The 26340-nt window shown below is 36.7% G+C and overlaps 1 protein-coding gene across 8 annotated transcripts in view; it reads right to left on the minus strand.

Moving 5' to 3' along the window:
• The window catches only part of DENND1A (DENN domain containing 1A), a 189836-nt gene that overhangs the window by 81785 nt on the left and 81711 nt on the right, over positions 1-26340 (minus strand). For all 8 annotated transcript variants that reach the window (XM_082775626.1, XM_082775623.1, XM_082775625.1 and 5 more), the window contains 3 exons: positions 22566-22676; positions 14566-14666; positions 6866-6911 (listed from right to left, as the gene is read on the minus strand). In XM_082775626.1, the coding sequence (XP_082631752.1) occupies positions 6866-6911; positions 14566-14666; positions 22566-22676 (258 nt within the window). The remainder of the gene's footprint in view (positions 1-6865; positions 6912-14565; positions 14667-22565; positions 22677-26340) is intronic.

Genomic DNA, 26340 nt, shown 5'->3' on the forward strand with positions numbered 1-26340 from the left:
AAGGCTGGTGTTCAACTCTGCTGCGCTATACCTTTATAGAGTGAAGAGCATAACCTTACTTTAAACTTCTCAATAGTTCTATTAAGACAGGGGATTTCCCTGGAGACAAACCCTCAAATTTAATAAAACACCTGATAATAACTTGATTTATTGCGTCTGGCATCATATTTGACAAAAAAAAAAAAGACAAAACACAATTTTTCAGTGGTCCAGTTGTGCCTTATCCTAGAGAAATGCAGACTGACCAGTTCATCTTGATCCTTTTTGTCATCTTTCCTTTCACTATAATCTTTAATAAAGGTATTATGAGATAAATGTAGTACCTATCAGCCCAGCTGAATCTGGAAATAAAAGCATTTACTCCGTTGTTGGAATTTCAGTAGAAACTCCCGGCATCCAATGCACTCTTCCTATTAAATCCCACTGCACTCTATAAATTGCAACTCCATGTAGAATATTTCACAGGTAGGCTTTGCAAGTTGTCACAGTTTTTGTCAAAATATGAAGGGATGGCCACTAAGCTTTATATAGTTATATTCCATATTTCACAACTTCCTCAATATCAAAACAAAATTTTACAAATGAATTGATACCCATTAAACAGAATGGGCTATATTCACTAAGTTCATATTTTGCAGAAAAACACATGGAGAAGCAAAACCAAGAAGAAATATGAACATTACTGTTTGCTTATCCAATCTTACTGCATACTAGGGATTTGCTGAGTCAAAAGATATGATTCAGTGAAAATGTGCATCACTACTGCAAGCCTTTCTTAACCAACCTTACCGGATTCCTCGTAGCCATAATTAATCATCTAAACCCAACCAAATCGGACTAACATCTACACCTGCCTTTTATTTTATATGTCTCTGTTTAAAAGAGCGGAGAGGTAAGGAAAGCTGGTTTAACAAGCACACTGAACCCATTGTTTATGGCCTCTATAAACATGGCTTAGTAAGAATTACTGACTTAATCAGAGAGAACTTATCTCCTGGTGAAAAGAGCACTTTAAATTTCAGAAATGGCACCTTTACTGTGAAAATCTCTTAACTTTTCAAACAAACTCCAGGGGGCCTTAAACACCAGGTCAGTAAATAAGCAGCAGTTAGTATGATCTGTCCTGCTCACAAGCAGCCAAACACTTGAAGTAATTTAAATGTTTTATGTGAAAGGTAGCAAAACCACTGACAAAATATATGGAAATATTAAGGGGTACTCCTCTGTTTCACATGCGTCATATGACAGAAGAAATATTCATCAATAATACTAATGCCAGTTTATGCTAAATGTTATTTTATTATCACTATTGACAGCCATCAGTTTTTGATCTTCCTACCATAAAAACAACTGAGCTAAACTTCATACAGATGAACAATGGTATTGGATATTTCCTTAAAACAACAACAACAAAAAAACAACAAAACAAACACACATACAAGAAGAAAAAAAAAAAAAGAAAGAAAAGAAAAAAAAAAGAGGGGTTTACGTATCTTCATTGCTAAATTGGTGCCAAAATGTAAACCAAGTTGATCATGAGGTTTCATAACCAGCCACAAATGGATCAACATATTAAAGATGTTGCAACAATAGAGAAAAGAAAATTCACCTTCCAGTAATTATTTTGGAATCTTAAAAAAAATATTTTAAAAACAACAACTAGTATTTGTAGTAGATATTTGGTACATTATACTTGAAACTATTATGGAATTATGATCCACAAGTCTAAAATCCATTTGTTTAATGAGTTGTCTCTACTTAGTTAATAGTTTCCATTTATTTTCTTAAGAACGCCACAACGCCGCAGACAACAATGTGTCAATCTGGCTGCCAGAAGCAGGAAAGGCAGCGGATATAAAATTTTATTATTTCATGCCCCAACAGCAGCCAGAAGGACTTAATGAAATCACCCTCAGATTTACAACCTGAAATAGCTATTCAGCAGACAAGCGTGGTTAGGCTGGATGTGCCCCTTGACCTTGCAGCCCTTTGATCTGGCCCAGCAGGTGGCCTGTGCCCCCCTCTGTGCATCTTCCACTCTTCCGCCACCCCCGACCTTGATGTGCAGGCCCTGATCCTGTACAGGTGATTCTCGAGATCCTTATCACAAGCAGCTGTTGCTAACTGAGTGACAAACATCACTAGTGCTGCTCTAACACCACCGTACAACAGCAGCAAAACCTTCCGCAGGCACTGGTGAGCCCGCTCGGTACCACAGGACTTGGGTTTCTTCCAACGTATCCTGCAGGCATCCCCCCTGCTCCAGAATCACCCACTAAAGCACAGTGGTTAGTTTAATTTTTCTAACAGTCGCGGAAGAGGCAGTTTAATAAGTAATTTCTCATGTTTTTACATGCGTTTTACTCCTGAAACCACGTACAGCCATACTTACCATATTTGTGAGTGCCCAAATTACATTTAATTTTTTAAGATTTGGATTTCAGAACACCCAGTATATAACCCCATCATTTAAGCCCTGCAAAAAAAACACACCCTACACTTCCTCAGTTCTAGGTAAAAAATTCAGTGATTTACAAATGTTAAATATCTTGAAAAAAGCAAAATACTACTCTCCAATCAAAAAATTTCATTAGCAATTAACACTACGGTGGAAGATGCCAGTGTTCAGGGTGTTTTCTGCAAACAGCCAGCCAATAATTCCCCCAGTACTCCACGTGGCACTGCCAGCACAAAGCCCAGGCATATCTAAGCTTTTTCTCAGAGTCTTAGCTCACACTCCATTCCAGCTACCTGGCATATAATAGGACTGGACCACAAATAGTGTGTACTCTTGTCTACCTGAAAAAGACAACAATCTGCCAAAAGAGTGCTCCCAGAATACATGCACAGGGTTGAGAGGGCTGAACGCAGCCTTCTATTCATCTGTCTGCATAAGGGGAAGACTATCAATGCGAAATGAGATCAGCTGCTGTGTCCTACTACCTTAAAAATAGGAAGAATTTTAGTGAAACTTCTTTTCCTGACGCGAACATATTTACTCCTACTAGGTTAAAATAAAACAAAACTCTGCTCATGTCTGATACGTACAACTGCCTTTCATGGTAAGGAAGAATTCATCCTGACAACTGCAATGCCAAGTTTCACACACACATTTAGTCTGGAAAATTTTGTGAGAATTAAAACTCTGAAGTCCCAGATGAAGTCCTCAAGTGACTGGAATCTTAAAAATAAATAGACAAGGAAATATACTTTTCTCATCTTTAAATTCATTTCTAAATACTGCTTTTGTGCCCTGAATAGAGCATGATAAGGCTGGGCATTACTGTAACTTGCACGATGGAGGCCTGGCACAGAAGATTATACTGCCAGCAGTGCGGTATCTGACAGCTAAAAGGAACCGTTCCCAGTGGTAATGGGAACCACATGTGCCTGAATTCCAATAGGTAGTCCACTAGGTCAAGGGCATTCCTCTTCCATCAGCGCCATCACACTAACAACCTTCACTACAGAAGCAGTTGCCGAAACAATCGTTTACTAAGACAAAATGGAAAAGGCTGCCAGCTAAGTTTGACACCGCTTGTAACAGAAAGGTGAATTTAATGTAACACGAATACTAAAACAGCATGAGGGATGCAGGTAGAAAGTAAGATTATGAAAGGGATGTGTTCATTTGATGGAGTTTCATCTTCCTATCTTGTTATTTATCAGTACTAAGTACTTATCTTCATCTAATATGAATTCAATTAGTTCTGTAAGCATGTTCCATTATTCATGTGATAGCTCCAGCCTTGCTTATCCAGCAGCTTATAAACTTTTAGCCTTCTTTGAAGTCACTTTATGGATTGCTAAATGGAAATCTTATAAAGAATGACTAACTAGGTGATGATAGAAAAGCTGAAAAATAAGAGCACAAAACACAGCTTTATATTTTCTACCAAGATTTTCCCTCATAAATCAGCCAGAGCCCTCTGACCTACAACAGGAGATTATCTTATCTCACAGGAGAACATTTCAGTCACAGCAAATTAGATTTAACAGTCAATGGATATGCTTGATATTTTAATCATAAGAAAAATTTGTCATTTTCCATTAAAATAACTGTTTCTCCTACAGAGACCCCATATAACATGGGAAACTAGAAACTAGCTGAGATGCTAACTAACTAGTTTGACAAAAACCCTCTGGAGGTGCGACAGCGGGTGCATTTTGTTTTAAAGCATTGTAACTGCTACTGTATTTCTTCCAGAGGACCTACTCCAAGATAAGGAGAGCAAAAGCACACAAAAGCAACACCAAAGCTGGAAAATTTTCCTACACTCCACAGTCACCCTTCCCTTTACACCACAGCTTCCCCTGCACAAGTTTAGGCTTTCACTAACATTTACGCAGCACCGACAAATTATGCAATCAGGGCTGCTGGAGCAGAACCGTGTAACTGCAATTACTCCCCTGGGGCTGTACAGTAGAAGAAGAGCCCACCTGTCTTAACCTGAATGGAAAGCTGGGGAATTAATCCCTTCTTCTGAAACTAGAACATGTGAATTGACAAAACACTTTTAAAGGACTATTTGCTGAAATTTCAGCATTTAATGAAAAACGGATACTGGGTAATGACAATATTTTAACTGCCTTTTAAAAATTATTTTGATGTGGAAAAAATAATACAGCATATTTTTTAAAAATGCACAACTGATGGAATATGGGAAAAAATGCTGTTGCTACTAGATTGTTACTCTAACACATAAAAGGTATGATTTTATACCTATGTACATAGAAAATGACAAACAGGAGAGTAAGCTTTCAACATCAAAATCAGGCTAAGAGGTAAACTAGTAATGCTCAAATTTGTTTACCAAATGTCACCTTTCCTTTGCCCAAGACCCAGACTGATTATCCCGTATTTGCTATAAAACAACAGATACTATAGCCCAGTGTGTGATTTTATTTTATTTTTCTGTGGCGAAAGCACAGTTAGCTAGAAGATGCATTTCTATCTGGAAATATACAATTTATCCTTAAGAGGAGGGGGAGTAGAGAAGACAGGTTTTTTTTATTTATTTCATTTATTTCATAAGGCACTTTGAATAACTGTATGTTGCCAACGTGTGTGTGTGTGTTCCAGAATCTCCAACTATTCAAAAGCCGTACTGGATTTAGTACTAAACAGATTTTTTCGCAAGTTACTAAAATGGATGAAAGTTGGCTTCTCCAAGAACTCCTTTTTTTGAATTTTTACAGATGGAGTTTGGAAGGCCTACAGAGCCCTGCAATCTGAAAAAACTGAGACAAAGGAAGAGGTAATATTTGATGTAGCAAGGCAGGGGTGAGACAAAGCAACACCAAAGTGTAATTATTATTTTTTTCTATACCCATGACCAGGCTGACCACACAGGTCTTTCCGAGAGATGATCTATGAAAGCTGACAAGTATCTGTACTAAGATGTTCTCTCATCCTCTACCAGGCCTTTTACTCCTTTTTTATTAGGGTATCTAGCTATTTAAGAATGCCAGTGATTACCTGGCACTGCTATTGGGCAGAAGAATTCTTGCTCAATATGAAAAATATATGCCAGACTACCCCCTAGGTATCACTTGGGTTCTGCCTATGCAGTATTCAAATTTAATTATCAAAAATCTCTTTAACAAAAACATTTTATATACAAACAAATGTCCACGTTGACATTTAGAATAATTGCTTATTCACTAACACATTGCACTGTAATTCTGTACTTTATTTAGCAATATAAAGGGCATCTGTGGTCAAGCAGGGGGGAGCCCTGCATATTCTATCTAGCTCCTCATGAAAAAGGTGACTTCTAAGAAATTACGTCACATTAATACTGGGAAAAAAGGGGAAGTTACATAGTATAAAAACCTAAGTTTTAAAAACACAGAGACATAGAAGATCATTATTACATAAATATGCCCCAGTGAAAGAAAATGTTTGATCAATATTTCCACAGAAGGTATAAATTTTATGGAAATACAAAACCAAATATTCTAGTAATATGCGTTATTTTGTGTGAAGAAAAATTCAGCATTGTAAATTGTTGCATATCCTAAGCTTAAATTTCCAAACACAGCTATCTAAAACAGGGACATAAGTCAATTAGTTTCCAAGGGCACTTGCAATGCCTACTGTTCAGCACTGCTTACTGATTTAAGTACCTACAGAATGGCAGTGCTTTTCTTTGAAGGAATGGCTCTTCCCATACCGAGCACACACACGGTGGTCAGACTTCCTGTGTAAAGGGGCACAATTCATAAGGACTAAGATTTTCACGGGGATCTAAGTTAGTAGCTTCTGTGGTCCTCCAGATACTTTTGAGAAAAGTTATCAAGTGTTTCACCAGGATTGGAAGCAGAAGGAAATGTGCTATTTCCACACACACACAGTTAGCAGAATTACTCTGAATTGTTTATATGTGAAGCTTTCTGTGAGGGCTGGTTTTCTGCCAGCTTTGTGTTAACATTAACAGCAAGTTCCTTCTTTTCAGGGTCTTTTTAACATTAAAAAAATTACAAACTGTCTGCAAATGCCTACAAGAGAACTATAACTGTCAACATTTTAGTTTAATATCAGCTCCGCCTTTCTGAATAGAGTAAAACTAGAGGCAGTAAACTATTACATGAAGCAACAGGATGGAGCGGGGAACACACCGTGAGCTCATCGCTGACTGCTGAACTGCAAACAAACTATGCCCAGACAGTACAAGGTACCATTAAGACTCCCTTGAGATTTAACACTATCATGTAAACCTAATTTCAGTTATCTGAACTCTCCTAAAGAAATTAACAGGACTATTATATTTTTAAGCATATGAATGAATGTAAAATTATTTGCAGAAATTAGGTCTAAATCATAAAATGACGCATATTTTCAGAAATGTTTAGAAAGACTTACCTCCATCAAACTTAAATGTATTCCAATGAGGTAGGGCATTGGGGCACTGCAAAGTAGAAGAAAAACTTGCTTCACATTCTCGTAATGATGGATTAACACATATGAGTTATAAAATCAGCTACAGGAAGAGACTGGTATACTGGATTAGACTTTAATATATAAATATATGTATATATATATATAAACAAACCACATGTTAACAAAATTTTATTCCATATTTGAAAGACTTGTTTTACTGTGCAATATCCTCTCACTACCATAAGACTTAAATTTCTCTTGACATCAGAATTTCTAAGTTAAAACAGGTACATAAGGGCAGCTATTAAATATATACCTATAAATTAAAATATTGTGGTCTCTTAAAAAATATTACAATTTTCTAAGAAATACACAGATTTTTTCTAAACAGTACTGTTTAGGAAGATTGATCCAGTTGTAGTGTTAAGTGGTTTATTTAATGTATGTAGCACCCAGTACTACAAGCTTTAATCCTTTGACTATGGGTCCAGGCACATTTTAAATAACTTAGTATCAATCTTGAAATATTTAAAATTATAAAGCAAGGATATAAAAATGACTTTGGAAGATTCTGATTAAGTCCTGAATTATTGTGATACGTACTGGTATCATTACTCTCTTCAAAATACAAAACTTAAATATATCAACAAGTTCTTATGCCAAATTTGTAGCCTCAAACACAGGTGTTATACTTTTGTTATCAAACAGAACGCTAAGAGAAAGACTGATCTTTTCAGTCTTCTGTTCAGTGATGTTTGCAAACAGCAATATGGACTGTATAACACAGGAAGAATACTGAATCAAAGTTGTATCCTTGTATATACAGTATTTCTAATATTAAGCTTACTACAGAACTCCCACTCAACTAATCAGGGAAAGCTTATATTTGCATTGCTTATTAGAACATATCAAAGAGGATGCCAAAGCTGCTAATTGCAAATATGGCATATACTGCCTGTTAAACTGAAAGCACACAGACAGACACAACTTTTAAAATAGAGCCTCATTTGATTTTGCATACAGAAGCTCAAAGAGCTCATTTTCAATTTCAGATGAAAAAGGAGAGAAATGTCACTGTGCTGCCTTGGATTAAAATATCTTCCATATTGCTTTTATAAACTGGTGCCTACTGTTCAGTAAGGGAAGAACAGTGCTGAAAGAACTACTGCAACACACCAGCAGAAATCACTCTGCTTCTCATTTGGTGAGAAATAACTTTTCAAAACGTACAATTTGTTGATATGCATATTAATAATTAGCATGTTTATTAATATGCCACCAAGAACTGTTCTTCTGTTGGATGCTGTACCAAGAGATGTGAACAGCCTCTATATTACACATTCTGGATGAAAAGGATGAAAATGCCTTTTTTTTCCCTTCTTTTTGAAGACTTTAAACATATATAACTTCAAAGAATCATACACATTCATTTGTAGAATACTGAAGTGGTGTCTTATCACCTTACAACTTACTGAATTGAATACGCTGGCAAGAATGCCCCTGCCCAAACTTCACCCAGTAAAGCACTTTGTGCTAGCCCAGAGGGACTGCTGAATTGTAAACTAACTTGGTGCAAGTCCTAAAGACTTGGCTTCCTTGGGAATTCCACAGGTGAGAACCAGAGCATACATCCAAGTTTTTGGATACAAATTTTTACCATACAACATGATATACACTTACTACATATGGATTGCTGCTCAACTGAGGAGTATTTATTTGTAATTTTGCATGTTTTATTTGTGACAAACATTATCTCTTTCACCCACATCTCTTCATTTCCAATGGCCACATTCCAGGAGCAAGAAAATACCCAGTAATTTCACATTCAAAGTATAAACCATTGGTTTAGCTGCCAGCTGCACAAATGCTCAACTTCCCTGTGTGCCTGGCTACGCTGTTGAGGACTCCTCCAGTATGCACTGAAATGAATGTGTTTCTAATTAAGTAGTTTCAGGAACACGACAGCTTCAATCTCAAAAATACAAAGTCTGAACCTCGGCAGGAAGTCTTAAGACTGCAAATGTCCCATCTAGTGGAACCTTGGCTAATGTAATGAAAGGAAGCAGGAAGAGTGCAGTATTCCAGAAAGCCAGCCATTTATTAATGTGGCCAAAAGCAGAGCCTGTCACCAAGCGTAGGAAAATCTGACTCTGTAAAAGTTAATTAACTCTATCATGTCCATCTGTCACCCACTTGCTTTATCAACAAAACAATGAGAATGCCTAAACCCTTAAAACCATGCACACCCAGTAAGATTTTATGGATCTACAAGACAGGCTTTTAGATGCAAGGATCGATTTAGGATGCAACGACTTCTCTTTTCAATTTTCTAGTGCAAGTCATCACATGTAAAGACAATGCAGCATATAAAGCTATTACAGGGATTGCGTAAAGGCCACAGTAATCTAACTTTTAGCAGTGTTTTCAAAGCTGTTATTTCTTTAAACTTGTATTACTACATACTAAAAGATTGCAGCCAGATCCTTAATGTGCTACACAATGTATATACACTTGGACAGACTGAAGAAAGCAGAAGGAACGATTTGATGCTATAGCACTAGAGAGTAAGCTTAGCTTACCAATTCATAAATAATATATATATATAACATAATAAAATAGCTCAGGTTTTTCCGATCAATATGAACCAGCAAACTTTGAAGCAGAAATTTGTTAAATAATGCACTAATTTTGCAAACATTTGCATTAGCTTTATGAATAGTTGCATGGATTTCATTAAGGGCATGAGGTTGCGCACAAATACAACACTGAGCATTTCTCCAAGAAATGCTTAATAAACGGGTGATAGGGCCTGGATCACAGGACACTGGGACATGGCACCAGTACACAGAAGGTGACAAGCAGACCAGGTACATGCTACGAAGGGCTGTGGAAGATGAATAGCATTTGTGATGCACAAGAGAAGATAGGGAATGTAGAAGGTAAACAAAGAAGGTTAACAAAACCATAGGAAAATAGTTCTTATAAGAACTTTTCATTATGTATAAACAGTTTGGTTGAAGATGTATGCCAGGCCTCATAAATTGCTTTTATTAACTTTTAAGTGTTAATCATATGCCATTACTTAAATACTCGGGTACAATACTGTACAAGAGAACATCATGCACTCCCCTTCACCATTCAGGCCACACAATAATTCTTCCCAACTGCTATTCAGATCCTGAGAGAAGACGTACTCAAGGAGCTTTTACCAAGCTAGAGGTGTATGGTTTTTAAAGTCTTTCCAGTCAACTTCAGGAACATACATTGCTTGTATAAACAGGAGAAACACTTTGCACAATCACTAATCCTTCTGAGACCCATGACAGATTAAGGACTGACCTTCAGACCAGTCTTTACATACTACTTTACGCTTAATCAGTCCTGGGGCTTCCTACAGCCACAACTCCTAATTACTCAAAGCTGTTTGATGGCAGGCAATAGCCATTAAGTGCAAAAGTAAGAAGTATCAATTTCTACTATGCACATTCACTGCTTAAACAAAAAGCCTGCCTAAGTCTTTTGGAACAAAGAGAAAGGCTATTACTCCTCTTGTGCCACAGTGGTTCCCAATGCAATCAGGGTTATTTACAATCAAATGAGTTATATAGGTAAATATCAAATCATTAAAGTAGCAATGAATAAGCATGAATATGGATACTGTGGACTTAACAGCTATATATTGCCCATTTATTACAGTTGCATTTTTACAATTTCTTTAATTCGTTTCCTTAGGCTAACTAGAGACCTCTTAATTATGCTCCCAAGAGGTGGGCAACTACTAATTGGAAGAGAAGCAGGTGAAATAGAGGGACACTTCCTCTTAAGTGAAAATAAAAATAAAAATTCCCAACAACAACAACGAAACTCCCGCACCTTAAAAAAAAACAACTGCAATTCACCAGAAAATGTAATGTAAAACCCACAGATCTCAAGAAGGTTTGTAGTTTATAGCTACACAGGGACTTGCACCATTTTCCTCCACTGTTCCAGGAAAATGATTAGATCACATTTAGTACGTTCATGTCTTGATACACAAACACTGACTTAATGTGTTGCTCTTATACACCTATAGTACTTTACCCTCTAAGTAGTCTCCAGATTTCTCTTCAGATTACTCATTGAGATGCAACAGAACTCAATCCCAAATTTATCAGGGTAATTGATGCAAATTAGAAACTTGACTGCACAGAGCAACTACAAGAGCTTTTAGTGAGTACACAGATGTACCAGGCTAAATCAAAATGCCTACCCAGAGGCTCATGAGGAAGGAATCATTGTTTCCCAAGCAGCAGGAGTACTTGCCCTCCAGTTACCCCCTCCACCTACTTAAAGGAGCATACTGAACTACATGCAGATTTAGAAAACACGAGAACGGGAGTTTCAAAAAAAAAAAAAAAAAAAAAAAAAAAAAAAAAAAAACAATTCCTGGAGAAAGGGAAAACTGCACCAACAGAAACGTTTGTTCAGCAGCTGTGGCAGGGTGCTCTGAGAAGGTGCTCTCAGAATATATTAATGTTGGCTGCTAAGCAATCTATCTAATATAAAAGACTGTTTTAATCACCTTAGAACACGTACTGTTACTTCTGGTAGAAGCCCACATAATAACCAGAGTAATTCCCCCACCCTTTAATGATAGAATCAGATGGCTGAAGTCATCCTACATGCATGTATGCGGTATTGAGCCACCATAACTGGCTCAGTATCCCTAGCACATGGCATGGCATTTTCAGTACATGAATAAGGATTGCAGGTGAACATAAATATTAAATTTAAAATAAGCCTTTCAAGAGGGAAGTGGGAAGAAGATTGCCTTGTCACTCTCTGGGAAGAGAGCTATTCTACTTTTTCATAGTTCTGGGAAGATCCAAGAGTTATCATGTGTGTCCTCCCATGGAAATACAACTGATTTCACAAACATGGAGCTGAATTGGAATGTTATCAGCTGGGACCTTAGAAGCTTTTTTGTTTGTTTGTTTTACATAAAAAGGTTCTACTAAAATAATATCACAGATAATAATCACAGATGGAATATACTTTTTTTTTTTTTTTATCAAAACCTTTCAAAGATCACAAGTAATACCGAGTTCTTGTAACCTTTTGTGATTTCCACAAAGAGTAGAAGACTCAAAAGCACTAACAGCATAAAATAATACGCACCAATGGACAGCAAAGTCCACTGAATGAACATCATTTTTTGTATTTTTAAGAACAGAAGAACTTTAAATTTTGTTTCCATTTCAGATTTTTAAATTGCTTACATCACATTTGCAAAATAAATAACCAGACAGTAATTAAAATAAACTCTAATGTTTTTAAATAATTTCACGTCATTTCCCTTAAGAGGCAGACACTGATAAGCAATAATACTGCCTTAAAACAGACAGCATGAAGCTGATTTCTCAGTCCTCATAGGCAAAAATCACCTTTCCAAGTTCTCATGGTTACAAAATAAATGGACTCTATTTTGAGAAATATATTTATGGCACACAGATTGTTACTAAATTTATTTATCCAAACAATTAGTGTGTGAGACTACCTCTCCAATTAAAGTTCATATCAGGCTAAGGTAATCAGCTGTTGTATTTGTGAGCATGCAATTACAGCCTAATAATTATATGTTTTAAAATCATACTTCACACACTAGCTAGCTCATTTGCTGTATGGACAGGGTGTTACACCATGAAAGAATTCATTCAGCAGAGCTCAGCGACTCGTGTCTTTATTTCCTTAGGTACACTGCCCAAGTGTTTGCTTTTTGCACACCTCTGCTCCCAGCTGTGGGATCTGGACTTAGCCCCTTTTAACATGGCTTTGTCAGAAAGTCAATGAATACCTAATCTTCAAACCCAGCGTAAAAGCCTCTTGTGGTCCACATCGTTGTCCTGAAAACTCCTAGCAGCATGTACCTGAAGAAAAAACTGGCAGTAGCAGCCTTCATGTGTTAATTACACATGTGAAGCCCATTATGCAGAGAAAGGGCACCTGCTGGCAGTGCAAATGACTAGAACCTGCCCTTCCTGTGCAGTGAGTAAATTGAAGGTTCATTTCTACAGAAGATAATAGTTTTTAGATTCCTTTCCGTGTATCCTCGACATAGGCACATACTTAACATTTAAATAATCTGCAGAAGAACAAGCTTGCTTTAAACCTACATGTTTCAGCTCCTAGCACTTCCCTTAAAAATGCTAGTTATCCCTGCTGGTTCCTTACTCCTGCTTAAATGCAGAGAAAACATCACACAGAACAGTATCCCTCTTACAAAAACCACCCCAATCCAGCCCCACCCCCAAAAATCACCATGCTGAGAGCTTAAAAATATGCACTTAAAATATGATATAGTAAGGTAGAGTCAGCTGAAGTTCAATAGTTCATTTTGTTCTGACGACTTTATAAAATGCCAGGGAGGGCAGAGGCGGGCCTGTTTCTACGTTTCAATTCATGCTCCAAAGCACACTGAGCATCACACCCCACCAGAAAGCCATTTGCTAATTTCTGTGCTCTGTTTTGCCAAACTTACTAACAAATACTCATTTTAGAAGAATCATAGTCTCCTTGCATCACACGCTTATGCCACTAACACCACCTGTGTCTTGTATTATCCTACTACAGCCTCAGAATCCAGACCTTTTTCTATAGAAATGGCTCTCATGAAGATGTGTTTCTTTTTTTTTTTTTCATGAACAGAGACAAATCTGAATGGCCTGTAGTTTCTAGGATCTTCTCACTTCTTCCAAAGACGTGTGCAACACTTATTTTCCAGTCAGTGAGGACATTCCTGACTGCCAATGCCTTTCAGTTATGAGCTGTGGCCTTACAATAGTATCAGGAAAGTTCATCAGCACTCTCTGATCAAATATATCTTCTCCCACAAATTCGTAAATGTCCAGCTCACCTAAGTAAGTAAGCTTACTGTCTGACTTTGTGCTAGAAGAGAAACTGAAAACTGAGAGGGCATCTTAGACAGGCTTTTGCACCACTGACCGCAGAGTCCACAAGGTAACTAATGACACGCCTATCTGAAGACCACAACAGTGAATAAGGAGGCTCCTTAAGCCACATGGACACTGTGGAATTGCAGAATTCACACTGGAAGACACCTCAGAAGGTGCTCTGAGCTCCTGGTCAAAACAGGGCCAGCTGTGTCAATATACGGCATCGCTCATGGGCTGTGCCAAAATCTGTAACATCATAATAACAAATACGTTTTTGAATGGTTTATAATCATTCCCCTATATAAGGTAAGTATGTCCTAACACACTGAGAATATTAAAAGATCGCTATAGGAAAATGAATAGCTTCTTCCCCAGTCCCAACAGAAATTCAGAAAAGCAGAAAAATGAAAGTATCTTCTCCACTGTATCTTTTACTGCTAGAGTCTTAATTCGTATTTTAAGATTTAACATAAATATGCTAAAATCAGATTATAAGTATAAAATATCTAAGTTGCAGAATTTCATAGTAACCACTCATATCAGTGTATTTCAGCATACTGATACACAATTACCTAATGCCAGGAATTTTTTTTTTTTTTACTTATTATGTTCACTGTTTACTTAATATACATATGCATTTTCAGACTAACAGTTGCATCATAAGAGGACTTAAATCTTGCAATACAGAAACGTTAAAATTGTTGTGAATCTAAATTTTATACACACACACACATATATATATAGCCTTACCAACAGTAGTCCAATAGATGTGGGGGCAGAACAGGGATGTAAACATGTTGCCAGAACATCGGGTAGAGCATAGCTGCAGACCCATGAATGCAGGCAGTTAACTGAAAAACACATATTAAAAGAAGATCATAAGACAAAAACGAAGCTTAAAAAATTAAGGCTATAATAAAAAAATATATATATTTTGCTTTTATATCAACACGCTTTATTACACAATATCCAGTGTCCTCTTTAAAAAGGGGATTGGGTGGGCAAAGCATGGCTGGTTTATGGTGGCTGGCATTTGACTGACTTAGTTAAACAGCTGAGAACATGATTCATTCAACAAACAAATCCTGAAAAGAACACCCAGTGTTCTATAAAGCAACGTAAACATGGGAATGAAAACACACAGTGAAGAAAAAAAAAGTAAAGAAAAAAACAAAAAGATCCTTGCAATTACCATCCATTAAGTATCATAAAAATGAACTGAAATTATAACACAACCTGAAAAATATTTGAGTTCAGGAAGGTACAATACCACTGACATACATTTCTTAAGAATATATCATACCAAATTTAATGTTTACATTTTCATTATTTAGAAGATATTTTTATCTAATTGCCCTTCACCAATCATTTCATCCACTGATTTTCTCAGTTATATTTTTAACAACTCATTAAGAATAATTTTGACATCAGCAGGTACAGAGTTAAAAAGATCATAAATAGCAAACACAAGTGTTAGTCTACCCATGGGGAGAATCTTCACAGGGCTTTGGAGGAAATTGTGTCTCAATCCCATTTCAAGCCATAATTAATAATTTTGAAAAGAAGATAAGCAGGATATTTGTCATATTCACTGAGGACACTAAAAAGAAAACAGTGATAATTCTCAATAAAAAAATCTCTACTAAAACTATAGTCCATATGCTGTAAGAAGAGGGTATGAATGCATACACTTGAAAAAGCATAAAATAAAAAATGAATTGTAGCATACAAATAGACAGAAACTAAAAGACAAAGAGGTGATAAGCAATTACATCCACCCTGACAGCGTTTTGCAGTTTTGAGTCTCTTTTAATCTCAAACGGTACTCAATGCAAGTACTACACCATGTCTCACTTGTTAAAACTTAATTTGAAAACAAAACTCAATGAAAACCTATCAGCTATTTCAAGGTACAGAAAAAAAGATTAAATAAAGCATTTATTGCTTGTCTGGACAATAGGGAGGGGGAACACTGCTTGCAAATACCTAAAAGACAAATTCTAAAGGAATGAGGTCATTGGGGTGGCCTGAAGTTTCAGAGAGATGTAACTGAGCAAAGACGAGTTGTGACATTGATCCTAGATGCAGTTAGATCCAAAAGCAGATGATCCGAAAGCAGCTTATCAGTATTGATTTTCATAGTCTAGATGAGCTAATCATTATTTACTCCAAAGGTTATAGAAGGCTATGTGAAGGTGTGCACTAATACAGTCTCTTAAAGCTCCATAGCAAGGAAAACCAGCTACACGCTCCGGATCTGTTCTGGCTTATGCTCAACAGCAAAGCCTTTATGTAATTCCAATGCAACTTCTGTAAGTAACAGAACCCAGTTTTCTTATTAAAACTCAGGTCATTTGGCAAAAAAATAAAAAAAATAATAATAAAAAAATGAAGACAGGCACATATTTTGTCTTATTTTAGCCTCTGAACAATACAGGTCTGGATAAGCAATGAGAGTGCACCGAGACACACAGATTTTGGGGGGAGAATTACTGTGGTTCTCTACAGCGTTCAGATAAGAACGAGGGTGAGGTATAAGCTTCACAAGTGGGAGTTTTTCAAAAGCAGAAAAGTGACTATAAAAATGAACAGAAATAGATTTTGCAATTTACAGCTCAAAATAGACACAGATCATTTCAAATCGTTCAGAACCCAACACCCAGTATGCCAAGCATCAAACCATACAGGACTAAAATTTCAGATATAAACACACCCTTGCTGCATTGAAAAGCCAGAAGTTTAAGCTCTACCTGGTACTTACCCAAGATATATTAGAATGCTTCATATTACTGTGGCTAAAATACACAATTTCTCTGCCTGATGATGTTTTTGAGTTCTAATTATCTGTATTACCTATTCACTGATAACCTAGATTGTAAAAGATTTTTAAGATTTGATGCAAGGATTTCTTTTGCAAAGGTCTTTTTTTTTCTTTCCTAATAGACTTTGTTTATGCATTCACTAGTTCTAGTCTTCTTTGTGACAGGTTCCCATTTTTTTCAGAGAAACATAGCTCCAAGAATTGTAGCTTCTTCAAGGGAGAATGCTATCACACCCAACTTTCAAACCCAAACAGAAATTTCTAAAATTACGCCTTACTCTTATGATGTATATCTTTTCTTGTGTTTCTTTTTCCAGAAACTATTTTGATCTTCCTTTCTTCAGACTTCTGTACTTGCATGTTGGTGTGGAGTAATGATGCCTCTCTACATAGAAAGCTGCTCACTTGCTGTATGTCTGTCTCACTTACCAGGACTGCAAACAAAATCTGCATTCATTCCTGGTTTCTGTCTTGTCTGTTATGTCCATTTCTTGGCCTACAGCCTCTACCAAACTGAACTACAGATAATTCTGACAATCATTTTCTTGAATTAGTGACATTCATCTGCACAAATTCATCTGTATTGAGATAAATAAGTGGGTACTTAAGCATTGCTACAATTTTGTTAAACTCTCAAAAGCTACTGATGAAATCTGGAGGCACAGTCTTGTCTGACACTTTTAATGTCCTTTAGATTTTCCTTTTTGTCTCCCTTGAAAGCACTTTTAGTTCCAGTGGAACTATTCGTAACTATGATATTGGCCATTAATTTCTATGCATCTTCAAGCATTAAGCAATCTGAAATAATATACTCTGTTCAATTCTTTGAAAGTCAATGAAAAAAGCATCCCACTACTCCCATTTGACTGAAATATTCTCAAATGAACCTCAGATTAACAGCACCATTTATAATGTCATTCATATTAAAACTACATAATCATTTGTTGAGTCCTTTATTACTCTCTCCTCATGTTTGGTATTGAGCAGCTTCACCAAGGTGTCATCTAATGATATTACAGAAATCTGTTAATTCCCTGTTAATTTATTCTGTTAATTATCAAATGGATAATTCAAATAATAAAAGCATTCTTCACTACCTTCAAAAGGGCCTGAAAATGATTTGTTTCCAACTTTCTAAATAGCTTTCCAATGTCAAATCTTAACTGCAGCAGTAATTTCTTCATCTAACAATACGCTTTCTTGTGCAGTTTCAAACACTGGAAGCTACACAGCCACTCCTTTCCTCAGCACTGATTGAATTAACAGTATTGTAAGCATCCCAGCACTGACAATGTGCTTCCATAAATAAGAAAATGCAAGAATTGGTATTAGGTTTGAACCAAAGTCCTAAGGCAAAAATACCTTCAGAAGTAGACAGGGTCTAGCAAGTACTTGAAGATCTGAACAAGTACCAGTTCAGTCCTTCTTCTTCATTAGCAGGTGAACATTAGCTTATGGTTCATATGGGATGTAAATATCAGTATATTAGAGTAATTCAAGCATGGTTTAGAAATCACAAAATCTTGAATTTATTCTATATTTATGCTAAAGATTTATTATCTCTATCCCATTATGGTTCAACTAATCCTTATATTATTCCTACCAGAGAATATGCTCCCTTCTCACAGATTAGATGAAAGGTATAGCCTAGTTCCAAAATGTGCAGAAGAAAAAGGCTTACTTTCCCAATGTAGTTTTTCTCTATATTCTTAAGTCCTATATGCTTTCAGCTTCCCTTCTCCAAATCAAAAAGATGTCTGAAAAAAAAACCACCCAAACCTCCTTAAAAAATTAAATCTTACTTAAGAATTGCTTCTATAGGATCAAATGGATTATTTCCTGGCATTATTATATAATACGGTTGCTGCTGCAGAGAACCGCACTCAGTAATCCAAAGAGGCCCCTTCCAAACTCCCTTCCATTGGTTTTAAAACTCAGCAAGAAAGGATTAAACAGATATAATGCTCAACACTACAGACATCTGAGCAGAACCTGTCACTTATTTTTGAGATGTACTCCCACCTTGCTATCTGGCATGAATTCAAGTAGCATACTACCACGGGTAAGCACCACTACTGTCCTTCAACTCTGCCAAGATAAGGGCTCATAAAAAAAAGAAATAGCATATTTGCTCAAGACCTCACCTGATTAGTGATTGCCATATAGAAAACAAGCACTTAATAATAAGGCAGCCTGAGAAATGCCCAACTGTCAGAACTGTAGGAATCCAGCATTTTGAAATAAGATCAGTTCCACTACCTCAGCTTCCTGCAGCTGTTGCTAGAGAATGCAAAAGAGAGCTATTTAAGAAAGACACTGAGTTACTGATTCACTTTTTGCAGTTTTACCTCGAATACTTCAAAAGCCTCATTTGACCAAATTAATCAATGGGGTTTTGTCACACACAGAAAAGTTATAAACCATTTTCCAGCGTATTCTACTTTGTACTTACGCACAGACACTGCACAGTGTTACAGATGCAGTACGTGGCTGCAGATGTGCCATATATACTGGAAAACAAAATACCACCTTCCAGGCATGTGTAAGATCATTATGCATTAAGCTGGGCTAAAAACACAGCAAAAAGCTGAAGACTGAGTTGCACAAGAATTAAACAGTGAAAGCAGAGCTGTTGTAAAAACTGTGTATGAAGGTGAAAACCTATGCTGGCAGCAGGTTGTAGGGCCAGCAACGGAGCTCTTGGGAAGGAAGAATTGCTCTAGAACAGCAGTTGTAAGCCTGCTGCAGAACAAGAACAGTGCAAGCTTTTAGCTAGATTGCATCACAAGGATGTTTAGTCAATGTTATTGATCCTATGTTGTATTTTCCTAAGAACCACAATTTCCTTTCCTCCAAGCCCTCAGACATGTCAGAAACCAATCAGGAAAGAAGAGGTTGTGTATTAGTACATTCTGTGGCATGGAAGAAGTGAAATAGCAACCTCTCAACGCCCAAGTACAAAAGACCATTCATGACAGAATGGCATTTTTTGCTTTGTACCAGTACTTACAAAATATAAAAATTATGCAAAGAAATTCACCTCAGTAAGATGCAGCCTAACAAAAACATGATATCACTTCAAAATTTAAGGTTTTTAAGTCATCAGGCTGCATGTACATCACCTTTCTCTGATGAGAAGCAACCTGGTGCTGCCCTTATCACACGCAGTCAGCATTCCTTCCTGAGACGGGGCTGCAAGGGCAAGTTACGATGGGAGAGAGAATACTGGAGGAAAGGAAAGCTCTTCTGTCTCATTTCTGCAACTGCACGGTCCCACCTGCAGGTGGTCTTTTGCCAAGCAGTTGTTTTATGTATTCTGATTCACATTTGGCTTTTCATGAGTAGTTAGATCACAGAGTACTTTATGTGTGTGTGTATTTAAAGTAATTGCTTTAACATTTTGAGAAATGAATTGAGTAGAAAAAAAAAAATCCAAGAAAACAGCAAGAAATCTTCCACGGGCTCAGTACATATGGTTTATAAAGTAGCTAATAAATACAGACTCATTTACCTCTAAATCATATTTAAATAGCCATATTAAGGACACTTCAAATCAAAATTTGAATTTCATATGCTTTAGGATACCACAGAATGCAGTCTACCATAAAAGACTTGTCTACTCAAGACTGCTTAATTTTCCCTCTTTTACTTAATATTACATTTAAGCCTTAGGTATGAAGTGTGCTATGTCTCTCAAAATGAAACTAACTGCATATAGGTCCCTTCCACTTTTTTGTTAACGTCCCCCCCAAAAAAAACAAACAAAAAAAAAAAAACAAAACACAAACCTAACCAAACCAAAACCACAAAGAAACCACCCCCTCTCACCACCACCCCAGCCTCCCTCCACTCTGAGAATTCTCAGTTTGGTACGTTTCCAGTTACAAGGTCTTGGCTTCCGCTGAGCACAGTTTGAAATAAAATAATGCAGCTTGTTCCTACTGCTGGAACATGCAGAGCAGAGTGTGCAGGCAAGGAATCGCTGGCTCTGGCCCAACACTTCAAACCTGTCTTACACTGTCACTCCAATCTTGGAGCAGTTTATATATAAAGTTGTAAGATAAGAACACACAGTATGAATACCCCTCCCTACCGAAGAACGAGACATGCTTTTATCTTGGACAGAGGCAAAAGGAAGAGGAAAAGCAGAAAGATAGGAAAGAAAACACAACCCTACTTGTGAAATGGCTCATTAAGAAAGGCAAAGTGACAGGTAAGTAATTCTTCTTCCCAGGCTCTGTCACAAAGAGAGAGATTAAACCAACCAACCACACATTTCGAAATACTTTGGATAACCATTCTCTTTCCTCTTCTCTGATAAGTTACTATTCTTTCCACTTTTTTACTTTTCTGAAATAAACACTTCTTTACATCTTATTTGTTTTAGTTCACTAGGGAGGACCTAGAACACATTTACATGTGGGATTAATTGTAAACAATTAAAAAATTATTAGTAGGCCCCAGGGATTACTTTAACTGGCACAGTTTTACCAACCTTTCAAAATTATATTGTAATACTTATATCTAGTATGAAGTCTTACTCTCTTTCCTTTTTCCACCCTGTATCAACAGATCCTTCTTACACCTTTTAATTTTTGCCATCCATAGTATTTACAATTCCATGAAGCAGCTTCAAATCTCAAATACAAAGTAGGTCATGGTCAAACAGTAAGAGGCTAGGTAATACCACACAAAATGGACATGGAAGCTTGTATTTTAGAAAGGACTATTCAAGTACTTTGTCCATAACACTAGAAAGGAACATTTATTAAACTATCTTATGCTTATCATTTATAAAGGAAAGCAATCAATACCCATTAACAGAGCAAACAGAATGAAAACTTAACATTTTCTTTTATAAAGAAAATCACAATATTATTGACTGATAAACCTTCAAATGCATAACACAAAACTTTGAACTAAATCAAGCTTGTGCTTGGTTTTGATGTGCAGTCATTTTTAGAAGAGAGCACTCTAGAGTGTTCAGTACCTTTTATCTCCGAGATACTTGATGGAGTCTAAACAGCATTAAGACAACTTTATCAAACAAAACTACAGCAAAAATCATGGATTGTCAATGTATTTTAGCCCACTCCTTGGCTCCATCCACAGAAGGTCACTAGAACATCCATCTGACAGTATCATTTATCCTTTTTTTTTCTTTCTTTTCTGTCAAGTAAATTACAAAAAGGGACTTTTATGCTATGGCATAAATATTAGTACATGTATGCACCAACACCCCCCCAGGGAATACTGGATCAAAAAAACCTTTCTCATTTTAATGTTAGAAGCCAACAGAAGTTCAGTAAAGTCATCACCTAGAACCACAGAACTGAGCTGAGGTCACATAGCTGAGGTTGGAAGGGGCCCTGGAGATCATCAAATCTGACCCCAACTGCCCTGCTCAAAGCATCGTCAACTGGAGCTGTTTGCTGAGGGCATTGCTCAGTCTGGTTTTAAATATCTCCAAGGACAGAGACTCTGCAGCACCTCTGGACTCTTTTCACAGGCCAAGTACATTCATGCATTTATTGCTTTTATATATTAAAAATATTTTTTTCTTAAACAAATAAATTCTAGTATTCTGAATGGCTAGAGGCACATCAGTATACGCTTATATATCTTCTTCTAGAATTCTAGACCACCCCATGGCAGTAAGTTTAATTATATACATACTAATGATTATGGTTATATGTAAATGTAAAAGCAGAGCTCCATCTCTGCTACCAAGTCCTTCACCAAGCAGAGGATTTCTCACACATTTCTCTGTGTTCATTTGTATAGGAAGACCAACTTCAATTCTGTATTTTAGTGGGAAGTTATATCCATTGTTCTTCACATTCTAGATATTTCAAGTTATTGCCTATGTATGACTGTCATTCTTAAAAAAATACTTTGCATAGAAGAAATTATTCTGCAGTTTACTTACAGTGCTGAGCTTACTACAACAAATGAGGATGCGGCGTTCATACAGCATACTGGCGTAGAGATGCAGCATGTTGTTGACATCAACTGCTACAAAATACTCTGTCAGGTTTCTCTAGGAAGAGAGAGAAAATAATTTTTGATTCATGGTATTACAAAAACAAGTGTCTTTAAAACAAACAAACAAAGGCAGATTTCCTCTTGTTATGCTACACCTATTAAGTGGCTATGCACACAGTAGGTCGTCTTGTGCCAGAGCAGTTTTTAACTGCGTTTTTTTCCCCCTAACTTTTGGGGAGCTGGGTTTTGGATTAATAAAACTGATGATGTTTCATACACAGCTTCTAAAATGCAAGATATTTCTCAGAGAAAAAATAGGTTTTGTCACTTCTACAGAAACCTCAAAGCCACCTGACGACGTACAAAACTCATGTTCTAGTATGAGACTTTTAATATGGCAAATTCAAGTTCATTAAGGAAAACAATCTAAGCCCAGTCTACGCCAGAACAATTCTGATCACAGGAAATACACACCGGCATCTAACACAAGCTAAGCACAGTTACACAGGTCATCTGCTCTCCTCATTTTGTACACTCAACATTCAAACATCCAGTTTTACCTGCGACCAATATGCTTATGTAGTCTAAAAAATAATCACAGCATGAGAATATTGTAAACAAAGTTCGCATGCAAACTGCCTCTAAAGCACAGACAGAAAGACCAGGACACAAGCAACAAAGGCTAGTAAAAATTTACATGCACACTTCCTGAGCAGCGCAGGGTTCTTCCACCATGTTTTTGCTGCTCAGAAACAGTAAAAAAGTACCTATGTAAAAATTACTGCAAGTGACTGTAATTCAAAAATAAAAAACAAACAAACAAAAAAGACAACACAAAAGGAGGAAAGGAAACTACACAAGAAACTATGGCCACTTCATCCCACGCACCTTCCCATCAGCCAGCAGTGCTACCCGTGCATCATTCTCAACGTAATTATGCTGTGCACATACTGCAGTGGCACGACTCAGTATTATTTGCTAAAGTATTATGATGTTTTCTAAGAACTAGCAGAATAAATACTTCCTAAAATCTTCACCAACAAGACTAGGAAGCTACAAGGTAGATAACCTGACCAAAACGTAACACGTTCTCCTAAAATAAAGGGGCTTTTCTGCCTCACAGTGCAAGACAAACAAAGAAGGTCTTTTGTTTACAGAGGGTATTTTCACTTCTTAAACCGCTGAAATTAAAGAGAGCAGTGGTGCTGGGAATGTTAACACATCCCCAAAATGCTGAATTAGGGAATTTGTTTCCAAGTAGCTTATGGGTACGAAAGGGTTGCTATATGATAAAGACAGCCTTATACAAAAAGCACATGTGAGAGGAAAACTGGATTAGTCATGAATTCAAGCGCAATCTTAATCATCGTTAAATAAAAAAGCGCAGAAAAGCAAAAAGCAAATATGATTTAGAAACTTAAAGAAGCTCAACAAAGCCCATTAGCACTTTTGACAGATCCAAAGATAACTCTAAAACCACCAATACTTGGCCTGAGAAGTCTGCCAAGATGCTTCATACTGTGCAGAAATATGTTCCACAGCTTGCCATCCAAACACAAAGAGCTAAAGAAAAATTAAGCATTGTATTTGGAAGACTTTTGTACCAGCATCTAGATGGGTAAAAAATAAACTCATTACAGCTAGCTTCAAACATTAATATAAAACAATCATTCAGGTTTGTTACAGAAGACCAACAGCGTCAGACAGGTATATTCAAAACGAAAAAAAAAAGAAAAAAAAAAACACAACAGCCAACACATTTTGCCAAAAACCTATTAAACTATCATGTACTTTTTCTGTATTTCTCATCCCATCTGTGCTGATTAGCATGATATTTTTGTCTAAACATAAGCTGTCTTCTCTACGTTTCTTCTTCCCCCTCTCACCCATCTTTCCACGACGCCAAAACACAGTGCATGACGACACAATTACTGCAAATAGTGTGAATTAAAAGAATTTTCAAGTAGCACTGAACTCCCTCTGATGCCACCCAAATTAAGGGCATGACAAAAGGAGCACTTTATCTCTACATTCTGCCCAAAGAAGTAGACATGCATGTGTGTGTACGTGTTTATAAGGCAAAAGTATCGACTAGCGAGAGGGAAAACAGACACAGGGAATGGATTTGCAATTATTCTTTCAAGTTTACTGAAAGTGGCTTTGACAGAGAAACGTACTTTCAGATGGAAAGATTTATAAGGTTTTAGTCTTCTCTGCTCTCAGAAATTTGCCAACAACACCTGCGAAGCATGTGGGCTGCATGGGAATATATTGATACTAAGGAAATTCACGTGTTAGCTCTAAGTTTTATTTATAAGAAAGCTGTCATCTTTGAAGATGAAATTGGGACTTACACATGTATTTTGAAAGACATGTCTCGTAAGTGACAAAACCATGAATGAGTTAAATAAATACAAATGAAAGTGTTCCAATTTGCAGTATAATTGTTGTGTATTTTGTGTCTAGGATTTAAACCTTTCTTGAGAGAGTAAAGAGTGGGATTTTCATAATAAAATATGGGAACTGGTAATCCCCACTCCTCTCAAAATTCAGAAGGAATGGCTACAAAATTTCCTTCTGTTCCTTTGCAAGTTAATTTCTAGATCAATCGCCTATTTGATCATTTGCTATTTAATACCAGTAAATGCACATGCACATTGACTTCTGAGATCAAAAATATTCTTCTCTTCTCTGTTATCTAACGAAGAACTTTTCACTGAAGGAACAAAAGAATGAGCTCGCTCCTCTGGAAAAATAAGAGGGAAGTAATAAGAACGTGTATTACACTACACACATTTTAGGCTGCTGTTGAAAGGCACTTACATGACTTCAGTATATTTCTTATTAGGACAAGTCATCAGAAGGAGACAGGTTTCCTTCTTCATCCTCCCACTGGAAATCCCTGATCTTATTTAGAAATTTATTTACTTTGAAATATTACACTTGCAAAATCTAACATGGATTAGGTCATTTGTTATGCAGTTAACATACTTTTATAGTGCCATGCAGCTGTTCCAGAGACCAAAATAATGAAGACAATACACTTTAGAAAATGGCGTAAACAGAGAAATTAAAAATTTAAAGGACAAAATAAGGAAAACTGGCATCAAAAGATATAAATCATAACAAGTGAAAAAATAGGCAGCGTGAAATAAGAGCTGGAATTAAAAGAATATAAACCATAAGATCACCACCAAGAGTGTTTCATCATCCCCGGAAGTGTTCAAGGCCAGGTTGGATGGGGCTTTGAGCAACCTGCTCTAGTGGAAGGTGTCCCTGCCCACAGCAGAGGGCTGGAATTAGATGATCTTTAAGGTCCCTTCCAACCCAAACCATTCTATGATTCTATGGTCATCTCTGACTGCTAATGTACCCGTTAACTCTGAAATAAAACACACACTACTGGGAAATTTACACACTTGCACTGTATTTCCTGAACTGAACCCAGTATCTTTCTGAAGTCACAATGCATGTACAAATATATTTACAAATATTTTAAATGTTTTGAAAAAGTGAATGCTTAGCTGTTACATCAAAGTGTCTATGCTAAATGTTTTGTGGCTCATGAAACACATTGGTCTGACACAAAGTCAGATAACTGCAACAAGCACGTTAATATCCCAAACAGAGCTCTCTGCAGGTCTCCATTCATCATTACATACAACTTCAGTGTGTACACTGAAACTTGCTAATATAGGTTTTAAAATGTAATTACTGAT

The sequence above is a fragment of the Aythya marila genome, assembly GCF_965140915.1.
Source record: "Aythya marila genome assembly, chromosome: 19".
Lineage (NCBI taxonomy): Eukaryota > Metazoa > Chordata > Aves > Anseriformes > Anatidae > Aythya > Aythya marila.